This window comes from Geosmithia morbida, assembly GCF_012550715.1.
Source record: "Geosmithia morbida isolate 1262 chromosome Unknown scaffold_18, whole genome shotgun sequence".
Lineage (NCBI taxonomy): Eukaryota > Fungi > Ascomycota > Sordariomycetes > Hypocreales > Bionectriaceae > Geosmithia > Geosmithia morbida.
The window spans coordinates 419,334-431,685 of record NW_023336205.1 but is presented as its reverse complement, the minus strand read 5'-3'; the positions used below and the strand labels follow the sequence as shown (position 1 = coordinate 431,685).

General features: G+C 46.3%; 4 protein-coding genes across 4 annotated transcripts; 2 read left to right on the top strand and 2 right to left on the bottom strand.

Annotated features, from left to right (window-relative positions):
• Window positions 1-2,235: 2,235 nt before the first annotated feature.
• GMORB2_3515 (uncharacterized protein) lies at window positions 2,236-4,227 on the bottom strand (the record flags this gene model as incomplete). The annotated part of the gene is made up of 1 exon (XM_035465491.1): window positions 2,236-4,227. The coding sequence occupies one exon, from the start codon at window positions 4,225-4,227 to the stop codon at window positions 2,236-2,238; it is 1,992 nt and encodes a 663-aa protein (XP_035318756.1).
• A 1,340-nt stretch (window positions 4,228-5,567) lies between these two features.
• GMORB2_3514 (uncharacterized protein) lies at window positions 5,568-6,365 on the top strand (the record flags this gene model as incomplete). The annotated part of the gene is made up of 3 exons (XM_035465490.1): window positions 5,568-5,585; window positions 5,804-5,905; window positions 5,979-6,365. 3 exons carry the CDS (start codon window positions 5,568-5,570, stop codon window positions 6,363-6,365), a joined length of 507 nt encoding a protein of 168 aa, XP_035318755.1.
• Window positions 6,366-7,039: 674 nt separating this feature from the next.
• Window positions 7,040-8,197, top strand: GMORB2_3513 (uncharacterized protein; the record flags this gene model as incomplete). Its single annotated transcript, XM_035465489.1, has 5 exons — window positions 7,040-7,382; window positions 7,449-7,521; window positions 7,579-7,703; window positions 7,764-7,943; window positions 8,016-8,197. 5 exons carry the CDS (start codon window positions 7,040-7,042, stop codon window positions 8,195-8,197), a joined length of 903 nt encoding a protein of 300 aa, XP_035318754.1.
• A 1,114-nt stretch (window positions 8,198-9,311) lies between these two features.
• On the bottom strand, window positions 9,312-11,471 carry GMORB2_3512 (Fungal trans; the record flags this gene model as incomplete). The annotated part of the gene is made up of 4 exons (XM_035465488.1): window positions 9,312-9,913; window positions 9,985-10,174; window positions 10,568-10,741; window positions 10,794-11,471. Coding segments are annotated over 4 exons (1,644 nt in total), but the record flags the coding sequence as incomplete, so codon positions are not given.
• Window positions 11,472-12,352: the final 881 nt, after the last annotated feature.

Genomic DNA, 12,352 nt, shown 5'->3' with positions numbered 1-12,352 from the left:
AACCCTAACCCTAACCCTAAGCTAAACCCTAAACCCTAAACGCAAGTAGGTGCTCTATCGCTATCGGTAACTCCTAGTCCCTTTATTAGGGAGTCCTCGATTTCTTAAATATAGTTTAGTAGGTATCGATCCCTTATATATTATTATTTTATTTCGTCCTATCCCCTAGTTCTTATTCCTTCAAGGGTATAGGGGTCGGTAGTCTAGAAAATCTTACTAATCTTATATAATACTCGGCTTTCTATCGTGCTTTTATTATTATAGATATAATGTTTATAGAGTTCGTTTACTTATCGTAAGATCTAGTTACCTATTCTTTCTTTACTACTCTAGACTAGTAGTTCGATCTCCTCTATTAGATCGTTAGTATCCTATTCGAACTATTTAGCCTTATTTATTCCTATCGAGTTAGAAATAGAATAGTTAGCGAATTCTTTAAATATAGACTATTCTTAAGGTTTATCTTTAATAATTGCTTCGTTTAAGGTAGCGTCTTCGCGTTAAACGGGTCGTCTCTCTATCACGGCGAGGGCTCGCTTCCCTCTTAGCTTTTATAGGTACTATCTACTTCTATCTTTATCGCTTATATAGATTATATAACCGTCATCGTAGTATACTATCTATAAGAGGAGCTTATATTTTTTAGTAGTAGTATCGTCGCCACTTCGTACTTAGTTAGTAAGGGTATTAAGGTGCTTTCCTTCCTATATAGGTTTCTATTCTCTTTTCTTCTATTAACACTCTTAGGCGTAGTGTCCCTTTTTTCTATAGTTATAATAAGTCTCCTTTAACTTATCTCGCATTATATCTAGTTCTATAGGTCTAGTATAGGTTATTCCGCTTTAAGAGGTACTCGCGTAGCGTCGTAGTCTCCCTTAGTTAGCTTAGTTATTATAGCGGTTTCCTTAATTAACGTAGACTAGTCCCTAGTTACGATTTTTATTTTATCGTTCTTTTTATCGTTCGTATTAATAAGTATCGATCCTAATAGCTATAGCGATATACTTAGAGAGGCTATTAAGAGTGTTTTCCTTATAGGGTTCGTCCTTAACTTCTTCCTTAAGTCCTTAATAAAAGATACTTATAAGGGGTTCGTTATCCTATTTAGTCTTAAGAGCGATCTATCGAAAAATAGCGGCGTAGTTAGCGGTAGATCCTCGCTATTTAAGAGACTATATCTTCTATATAGCGTCCCTAGTAACGTCTATATTACTAAAAGCGTCCTTAAGAGCTTCCTTAAATCTCTTAAAGGTAGCGAAGATAGTTTTAGTCTTATTATCTTAGTTATTACTAGCCTTCTCGAGGAAGTCTCGTAGAATTAGTTTAAACTATAAGAGTGCTAGTCCTTCTAGGCAAGTTCCCGCGTATAGGACCTTATTATAGGCAAACCTAAGTTTATTATAAAAGAACCTATAATAGGTCTTAAGTTATATAATAAATCCCTAGAGTTCTCCTCTAGTACTATCGAAAGGTCTAGGGCTCCTAAGCTTAAGGGTTTTACCTAGATCTTTTTAGGTATTATTACTATTATTCCTAACATTAGAGGACGTAGGTATAGTAGAAGATATAGTGTTAGATATTGCTTAGTGTTTAATATAGTAACGGTCTAAGTAAGAGCTATTAATATATAACGGTTAGTACGACTCTATACTATAGGGTAGTTAGAGAAGTGTCGGTTTTATATTAGCGAGGCCGTTAGGGCGTCTAACTAAGCAATAAGGCAGTTATAGTCGTAGGTACTAATTGTAGAAGGAACTAGGGTTCTAAAAGAAGCGTTAACTATTGTATTAATAGCTAGGTAGAGAGTGACTAGGCTATAGAAATAAGGTTGACTATATACTAGGCGATCGCTAAAGGGATATAATAATCGTGGGGAGCGATTATTGCGATCGCTAGGTGATTAAGGTGATCGCTCTTATTATGTATAAGTAGGAAAGATAGTGATGAGTAAGAAAATTATAGGGTATACGTAAAGGTCGCATAACGGGCCGTAATAAGATGTCAGAATGTTAGAGTCATACCGTTACACTACTCAATAGATCACTATCATTTAGGTTATAAAGTAGGTATTTTATACTAACGGTTAAGGCATAAGTGACCAGCATATGTATATTGATCTTTGCTTTGTTCCTTGACGGAATCGGAGTTAACAACTACTTATGTACCACTTCGGAGTCCTTTCACCCCACTTCCGCATAATTTCCCCCGTGGTTCCTAGCATGAAGCCCGATTCATTCACAACTCATCCTTTAGATTTCTTCCCGATTGTACTGCCGGCTCGCTCGTACTAGAGCTAGAGACATTAAGAGGCATGAGGACGTAGCTGTCATACTTACCCCCAAAGTGGAAGATGTGACTGCCCTTGTTACGGCTGACAGGGGTTGTCACTCGCTGCGCGTTGACGTATGGAGGATTGCAGTCCGTGCAACCACCAAGCGCCTGAAGATTCACGTTGGTCCCTTCCAAGAAGGTGCCACCCGCCGCGGGAACATGTTCCAGAGCGGACCCGAACCCAAGATCCAAGTCAGCAGGGATGGGTGTGTGAGCGGAAATAGTGAGGAGAATGTGCTCGCCGGGATGGATCCTGAGAGCTGTGGGCCAGAGGCCGACCTCCAAAGGATAGATCTCGCCAGGGGTCAGCAAGCTCTCGCTGGTGAAAGCCTGGTATGGCTCGAAGTCCGTGGACAGTTGCTTGTTGAGAGCACGCATGGAAGCACGGATGATGCCTTGAGTGGAGATGATGCCGCCGGTCACTGTTTGATATGAATTTCCATCCTTGTCCGTCTTCTGGATAGTGATGTCCAGGTCCATGTCGTCAGAGCCGTCCGCTTCTACCCAGAGCTTGACCTTTATGTACCCAATGATCTCGGTAAGGTCAGTGGCAGAGTAGCTAAAGGAGACCGAGCCGGCGGCGCTGTCGGTGGCAACCTCGTAGGAGGTGGAGGATGCATCGGAGGGCAGGGTGTCGCTTAAGCCGTCGGCAGAGAGATAGAAAGTCTTGCCGGTCAATCCAGGAACAGGCCAGTCAGCTACAACGCGGTTGACCTCATCCTCATGGCCCGGGTCAAGTACAGAGATGCGGACACGAGGCGTCTCCGCCCAACCGTTCTCCTTGCCCTTCAGGTAGTAGTCGAAAAACGAGGTGAGCTCGGCGACATGAGCGGGTTCGTAATAGTCGGGCCATTCAAAGGTGTTGTGAACTCTCAGCCACTTCTCCGTCGACTTCATGTCGCGAAATCCCTGGAAAGAGCCGCGCGTGTGCACGGGGTTCGTGTAACTCGCTACGACGTAAGCCGGGATGGTGATCTGGTCGACACGAGCTATTTTGTCTTCCCAGTAGATATTGACAAAGGGCTCGCTGGTGATCTTGCGGGCGTTGTCCTCTACGTAGGCCTTGCCAGCGAACGTAGTAAGTATCGCCTCCTGGAAGGCTGGTGAGGGCACACCGCCACGGTTGGTTGAGTCGCGATACAGGTCAGTCAGGCCCTCCCATGGCGCTATCGCGGTCAGATGAGGAGGGTGCTCAGCAGCGATGAACCACTGCGAGACTGAGAGCCAAGAGTTGCCAGACATGCCGACCTTTCCTGAGCTCCAGTCTTGGTCGGCCACCCACTCGATAAAGTCGTAACCGTCCTCAGCGAGCTGGCGACCCCAGAAGGTGATATTACCATCGGAGGAATAGGCACCACGAGCATCAGGATTAACAATGGCGTATCCTTGGCAAACCCAATAGGCTGGATCGGGAGCCTCGAATTTCTGGAGCTCAGAGACTTGGGACAGGGGGACTCCGGCGCGGTAGGGAAAGTCGTCCAGCCACTGTCCACCAATTTCTTTGCCGTAAGGACTCCAGGCCACGATGGCAGGAATGGTGTTGCTTGCGTTGGAATCCACCGGACGGAAGACATCAGTGTAGATGACAGTACCATCGCGAAGGGTCATGGGTTGGTCCCGTTCAAAGCGAATGTCGCAGGACAAGGCCCTCGCACCCTCACGGCGAACCGTTCCATTCTTGAGGATCAACGTCTCCTGCTTGAAGCCAGGATAGCGGGCTCGGGGAGCATCGTTGAGAAGGGCACGGCGGTACAAGACAGGATAAGCGTCATCGCCGTAGATGCGAACACTGCCATTGATGATATCTACGCTCTGATCCCAGCTGTTTGAAGGAGTAGCGTTCACCAATGAAGCAGCAGTAGCAGCAAAGAGCTGAAGAAGGGTGCGATCTCTCATATTCAATTCATATAATTAATCGGTCATTAGGAAATCGTACCATGAAAAACAGCAGAATCAGATGAGTGAAGAGGCGTTTGATTCTATGAAGAAGCGGGGTAAAGAGTGTATTGGTCCACATGCTGAGAGCCAGAATATGTATGATATTTATTACTGGACAGAAAACAGGTATGATTGAGATAGACTAACAAACCTAGAATCTTTTTTGTCCGGGGGATGCTTGCCTTTTCGAGTGGCCTCTTTCCAGGGATTACTGTACATAGATATTACATAATAGTCCGATAACACTGGAGCAGACACGGCTAAAACCGGGGCTTTCAAAGTAATGCCGAACCCTAACATTAGGAAAACTGGGCGTACGTCATCCGCTTAACGATTGAGTGGTTTCATCTCGTACAATCCACCTTTTGTATCAGGCTAATTGCGGCTCTTCAGATCAGGTTCTCGGGAATATAAATAATACATAGAAGCTCATGTACTCTGGCTGGGACACTGATCGTGGCACTTGCTACCATTGAAGCGAAGGTAACGATCCATAATTTATTTAATGACATTGACGAGAGATCGTATCGTACATGCAACCGGTAGCAGGCTGCAAGCCTGAGATTTTTATGCATTGCAAATGCCCGATAGTTTCGAGATGATCCGAACTATGTATACCTGATCGACCGGGGCGAGCATGCTTGAACGCTGCTTACAGCAATGGTACAGGTAAGGTCACATCCCAGCTACTGTAGCTAGGAGTACTGAAACGGTTACGGTCTATACGAAACGAACGTTGTGAAGGTTCCACTGGTGTGAGCACAGAAATCTTGTCCCAATGCATGTTACATTCAAAATAGAGAGAAGAGAAGAAGCTCGCTCCAATACTGATACGTCATATTCTTGGTGCGGGGGGGAGGTGACTTTGATGGTACTTGTAGAAAAGCAGTGAACCAGTAGGGAGATCAATTGCCCTGACATCAATAAGAATCTAACCTGTAACGCAAGTCTAACTGTACACGCAATGTCAGAATACTTGCGGCTGGTTGGAAGAGACCTCCCCTGCCCCGCTTGGACGTAGGCCGACGCGGATATAGATACCCTCGCACCTCACGCGACATATCTGCTGCACGGAAATACGGTTTTAGCTGCATCACACCGCCTCGATCAATATAGCATCCGAGCTCATTTCAGGGTGGCTGCGTGCAAACCGAGTCGGGACAAATAGTTCGGACATCCAGGGATTTGAACCGTAAGGCCTCATCCACTCCGAACATGTGTCAAGAACATAATTACTGGAAAAATTACTCGTGCCACACCCACTTTATTGGATCTCGGGCAACCTAGCACCATTAAAGATGGTGCTGGCCACCAATGTGACCCTAACCCCCTGGCGCCCAAATCCGCCGAGAACGCAAATAGCGTTGCGGTATCTCAGCTTGTTCGGCCCCGTCTAGTCTCTGTCTTCATGCGGATCCTCTGGCAGACCTGCACATATATATGTACGTGAATATCGCCTCATCCGCTTTGATCATAGAACAGCGAGTCTTTCTTTCCGACATTTTAAGAACAGTTCGAGACCAGCCCACGAAAGATAGCCTCCTACCGTCTCGCCATATTCACTATAGTCTCATCATCAGTGGCAGGCCCCCCAACAATGATTCCAGAGAAGAACACAATCACTGATGTTCCCGAGGTGAGTTTTCCATGCCGTACGCTTCCCTCCCAGATATCAGAGGATGATACTAAAGGCATATCCCCGGTGACAGCCGCCGCACCCTCCGGACAGGATCGGTGGACCCGAGACTCAGGGTATGGTCGGCCGTACATTCTCGTACAGTTACCCGTCGGGTCTGCAATATCGCATCAGCTTTGACGAAAAACACGTGTACTTTTCAGTGCCTCGTCAACCCGACGGGACTCGCTACATTGGGGTTCCATATCGACAGCGCGAGGTCCGCACCGGTTTGTATCTTGTTCATTGGATGGTCCCTGGCCGTGCCGGTCACGTAGCACTAGTCTTCGATATCGAGCAGAAGAAGGTGGATGCCGCATCGTTGATGCCTGGGCTTTTTGAGCTTTTTGACCGGGCAACCCTAGATGAAATGTATGAGGGCAATAAGAATGCCCTGTGGCTGGAGGATCCACGGTCTTAATACTATGTACCCTATGGCTAGAATGAACTCAATATTCCATAGCTTTCTTTTTCCCATCACGGATTTTCTTTGATTGTAGCTGAGAGCTATATACCGCCTTATTATTTTGGCATTAAGAGGCCCACGTATCAGGACTAATAATGACTGGTTCTTTTTCTTTACTGTTGCTTAGGGTAACAGTACCTTTCCTAAATATCCCCTGAGAACCATGGTCTCTGGTCGGTCGAGACTAGTCGTCGGAAATCATCCTTGGAATTATGCCATCTTGTTTGTATGGTGCCGACGACCATGATACATGACGAGTGAATTGACGGGAGGACGGACTATTATGGTTAGCGAGAACAGTCCGGGAAACAACTCCCGTCCGTGCCCCGCCCTAACTAAGTCTGGCATTCGACTGCCGATCTAAGCGGCATATTACGCCGTAGCTGATGGTCAAATGGCGAGACCTATCCAACCCCAGCGGGGCTTGTTACGAGTACAAAATTAAGGGGAGACCGTTGACCATGGAGACGTACAGTCGTAACTCCAGATAGGCTGTCGGATTTAGGACTCACCTTTACTTTAAATCAAACCCATTCGCCGGTAAGTCATGGAATTTGCTCCCTCCACCTTAATTCTTTCTGATCCTCCTAAGTGAAACTGACTAGGACGAAGAACTTTCACATTGCATCATGTCTAAACCTCTCAAGGTCGGCGTCCTTGGACCCAAAGGGCAGTGCGGACAATGTGTCGTCGATGAGCTTTTGTCTCGAAACCATTCGGTTGTCGGCATATCCCGGTCGCCACCTAGTACGTGGCCTAAGACCGGCGACTACAGCTCAATCGCGGTTGATTTCAGTGACACCGCGACATTCAGTTCTGTTCTTTCCGAAGGAGGATTCGACGCCGTCGTGTCCGCGTTCGGACCACCTCTAAATGACCTGAAGGATGTCTACCGACTTGGGGTGGAAGGCCACGGTAACATCAAAATGGCAATACTGAAGTCCTCCTTCCGTGGTCCATTCATCATCATTGGTTAGTATCTCACCAGCGCAGCGGAATTTGGTCGCAACCCTTGCTAACATTCCAACTTCGGTCTAGGAGGTGCAGGCTCTCTGTACTACAAGAACGGGGTACAACTATGTGACGATAAATTGTTTGCATTCCATCATTGGTAAGTTCGATGCATCTTAGATGGTGTCGGGAGATGATGGCTGACGGGTTTCTCTAGGTATCAATGGCCCGATGTCCACCTGGAGTATATGGCAGCGCGCATGTTCGATCATTCACAGCGAGGACTCGCCACCTTCATCCGTCTCTTCAAGTGGGCAAGGTCGACTCGTCAGAATCCCGGTTGTAAGTGAAAACCACCTTCACATCCTGGTCGGATTTACTAACGGCAACGCGTTTGGAAAGGGATCTCGTGGCTCAGCCGGCCGCTGGCCAATTACTTTTTGCGCACAGCGGAAGATAAATTGACTGATCCCTACACCATCGGCCTGATCATGTGCTCTCGCATGGCCTTGACTATGTGGGAGGGCGTGAGAGATACCCCGTGGAGCTTTCTATCTCCTCCTTGGCAGTTACGCGACAAGGGTGAGTTTCCTCTTTCTCTTGCAGCATCCATAATGTCTCTATCACCTTGAAACTGACTATAAGTCAACCTAGGCATCCGTACTGGGAACTATGAAGTACATGTGGATGACGCGTGCGGGTCTGCAGAAGACGGCATTCACGGAGGTATCTACAACGAGGACATGGCCGTCGCCATCGCCGACGAGGTCGAAAACAATAGATTGAACCACAAGCATTGGACATGCACGGGGCCTATTGGGTTGAAGGAATGGTAACTCGAAGAAGAGACTTACTATACTGTGATTCATTCTAGAGTGGAAAAAGTCTATGTCAGGGGGGACGGCTCCGACGTTATTATAGTCGAATCCTATTTACCTAAACTATAGATGAAATACACAGTAAAAAGTATGACACATTAAACGTCTGCCTTACTTCCTTACTATAAACCCACGAGAAACTCATAACAAAGAATCCCTAAAGGAAGATTCTAGGTGTTCTTTTCTTAGTCCTAGGTCATACCTTTCCACCATTGTAGTGGTCGGGAAAGCAGAGCTCGTCCCGTAACAATTTAGCAGGGACGGTGTTAGATATAACACTGTTAAGATCGACAAAAGAGCAAGACTATATAAGTAGAATAGCGAAGTTATCAGTTGGTAAGGAGATATTAGGAGATCGTTAGATAATGTAAGGTTCATATATAAACAAGCACTACAAACACTACTAACTGATATATAAAGGTAGGTTAGGTGTTGTGTAGTGTTAAGGTTCTTGGTTTTATAGTCGAATCCCGCTTACCTAAGCTATGTGATGATATACTATGACCTTTTTATTATCTTCGTCCTTTTCCTTTATTAGACCTTTTATAATTCTAAACGAAATTTCAATTTAAATATATTAGTCTGGTTGTAGTGTTAAGTGCTGACAAAGAACAAAGGACAGATAGGGAAGTGTCAAGCCAGAGCAAGCCACAACTAAGAATGACATCAGTATACATAAGAATAACACTAGGAGATCATTAAGAAAGATTCAATCGAGGTTTAAGGAAGTAGAAAGATTATCACAAGCACGATATAGGAATTGGAGATAAGATGCGGGAAGAACTATAAAGAGGTAGCTAAGAAGCTACTAGAAAGAAATAGGATAGAGATGAATGAATATAAATTTTGACCTTAAAGTTGGCCTTGAATATATTTTTGTCTCTTGACTGCAAGACTTCATCACTTTCTCTATTACTTCTGACAAGTCCCCTAACATAGGGCCAACCAGGCATCATAACACATTAGAATAAAGAGTAGCGCCGGCAGCAAACAGACCGGACACTGTCTTGGCAAAGCGTCTAGTAGGCTGCTTACAGGATACGTATATTGAATCATTGAAGTCCCTAAACCCCTAGGCCTCCATGTCAAATATATTATCACCAGGTTGTATCTGATCTATTATCTCAAAGAAGTCGTAAGATGAGATACCAATACTAGCTAGAATGTCTTGTCCGACGTCGAGCGAAGGTTCTTGGCTTTGGGGAAAGCTTTGTGGGTTTCGTACACCGAAGTCTCGCACTGGAGCAGGTGCATCACCAAAGCTTGCGGATGTACGGCCAAATGCATCTTCGTTCATCGCGGTGGAGCCGCTGTCTTCGATGGTACAGTCCTGTGTCGTACTCGAATTTTCTGGGACCTCGTTCGTTGCTTGTAACGCTGGATTGAACGTCAGAGTATTAAACCCCCTTGTCTCCGCTCTCTCTAAAAGCTTAGAGAAGAGAGTGCTCAGATGCTCAAGTTCCTTGTTGCGTGCGCCGGCAAGTCTATTGCCCCTTTCTGTCATTTCCTCCAAGATATCACAAGCTTTGGAAAAGTAGGTCTGACTGTGCTCGTCCGCATTGGGGAAAAGAACGTTTGCCATGGCGAGATGTAAGGCAGCTGCGAAGCTGAATTCGAGATCAAATGGTAGAAACATCTCTAAGTGTTCCCTCAATACATCAGCCGATTGAAGTTCTTGAGAACAGGATTATTTCCATAATCTATCAGAATCAACAATAGACTCGAGAAAAGAGATGATGGCATACCAAGAAAACTCCCTACGTCACCAGATAGTATCTCAATAGATTTCAAAGCTGACTTGATCCCTGTAGTGATTAGTGGCTTTGTTGTAGAGATGAAAGCTTTCCAATCCTCCCAGTCCTGTGGTTTATCGAGGTTATCAAGTCTCTCCCTGAGTACAGACAATAGGAGTGGTCTCGTCGCTCTGATTACGCACTATCACGAAATTTTTGGGTTTGTTGTTAGAGAACTCCCAGGCATTGACAATACACATTGAAACTTACCTGGTGATATAACAGAGCTATGTGCCTCGTCTCCTTTGACATGCTATCCAACGGGCTGTTTACTGTCGAGCTGACAATATGTTCGATTTCTCTTGCGCTTTCAGCAAGATGTTGAAGAATCTCCCTAGTAGTCCCTAGAAAGGAATCCAGAGGTGTCTTTGTCTGCTTGTAGATGGCTGCCATGCAGTGACCAGATCAACGGTTAGGCTAAAATGAACCCAAAGCACTTGCTTGAATAGAAAAAGCTTCCGAATTGATACTAACCACTCAATATATACGAATGTAGTCGCGAAAGCTGAACATGAAGATAGAGTGTCGGACTGACAGATTGACTCGGGGATGTGAGATTATGCGCAGTGAGGATATCGTTAATGTCGTCATCGCGGATGATCATTGGCACCCCTAGAGAGGAGGAGAAGTGCATGTCCATGATGTAAAGGGTTGCCCAAATCTTTCGACACCTTAGAACCACGTCCGTTCCGAGTTCCCTTTCAGGAAGCTGGGTGTGCAACCCTTCAAGTTGTGCGATGCGGATAGCTTGGCCAAGCTACCAAAGTCAAGGTGGTCAGCTCTATGTGAACCGCTTTTGATGAGGAGGTGTTGGGTACTTGACGTACGTAAATATGGGCTGGCTCCCTGTTATCCACTGAATACAGATACAACCCAGCCAGGGCGGATACTTGAATCGCCAGCAGACTGTCTTTCCATAGGGATCCATGGCTAGGCATCAATGACATAGCGCGAATGAAGAATTTGGACCCAGGAGCTTCACAGCCCTTAGTGGAAAGAAGAAATGCATGGCCAAAAGCGAGGACAATGAGGAACTGAACAAACCACAGTCTAGAGTATGCAACCTTTTGGGTTGCATTACCGTAGTAAAACTCGCGAACACTCTCCTCGAAATCTTCGTCTTCAATCAAATGGTAATCTTGCCCAAGATGGAAACGTACGGTGCGGAACAGGTAAAACGCGTAGTCTACCGAAGGCAATCCACTGAAATCGGACACCTCACTAGACTCCGAAATCCCTGCGGAAGTGTTGAATTGGAGAGTATAAACCTCTTCCCCGCGAAGGCTTATAGATGGTAAATTTTCTGGCTCGGAATCTGGACTCAGCTTGTTTTCAAGGAGAAGGATCAACCTTGCCGTAAAAGACCAGGTTGAGGACGGAGCAAGCCATACTGTGAAATTCGTGTTAGAGTGAGAGCAGATAAGAGTCTTTCTAACCCAACTGGTATGTTAATGACTATCTCTGGTACATACTCCAGCTTCGGCTGTTTCTTTGGTAATTCTTGACGGTGGCCGAGGGAAATGAGAATGGACTGGTCCATATGTTGTGAGTGCCAACACTGCTTATCGCAGGGCGATTTTGTGGTCCTGCTATGCTCATTAATTAACCAGCCATCGCACACGGGATATGTATCTCAGGCGCCCTCGGATACTATGGAGCGGTCACATAGACAATAATAGACAGATGTCTCACCCGGGTCTTCTGTCCTTCCATCTTGTGATGGACAGGTCCTGGTATTATCCCCCCCTTGGCTAGGTGGCAGAGACTGCTGGGGTTGTGATGTAGGGCAAGAGTCATGGCTACTGGCGGGACCACGGAAACCAGGGACACGGTGAAAGTTCTGGTCTGAGGCGAGGCCGGCCTGTCGCTGCAAATCTTTTAAATATCTGTCTGAAGCGTGAGCGAGGGGAGGTAGCACTGGGCATGTAGAGTGTACGGGGACGGATGTATCATTGTGAAGTGGGCACGCAGTTACTCCGGGATTGCTGTGAGGGCCGCACCTTTCAGTCACCATGACCTTTGTGCCTTCGTCGAAGCGACATGTGATGAAACGCCGCTGACAGTTAGTACATGGATCAGTGCCGGAGCATTTGATTTTGCTTTGCCTGCAGGAGAAACAGCTAATCCGATGCCCGAGGCGTTTGTGAGCATTCGAAAGCGAATCAGTTTGGGACGATATAGGGCCAGAGACACTCACGCGTTGGCTGTCCTACGTTGTCTTTTTCGTACTTGCGTGGCGTCGCGGTTTGGACCTGGACGTTGCAGGCCTGGGGTCGACGCATCCATCCTAGCCGTTCTTGAGTAGTTGTTGCGTAGGCAT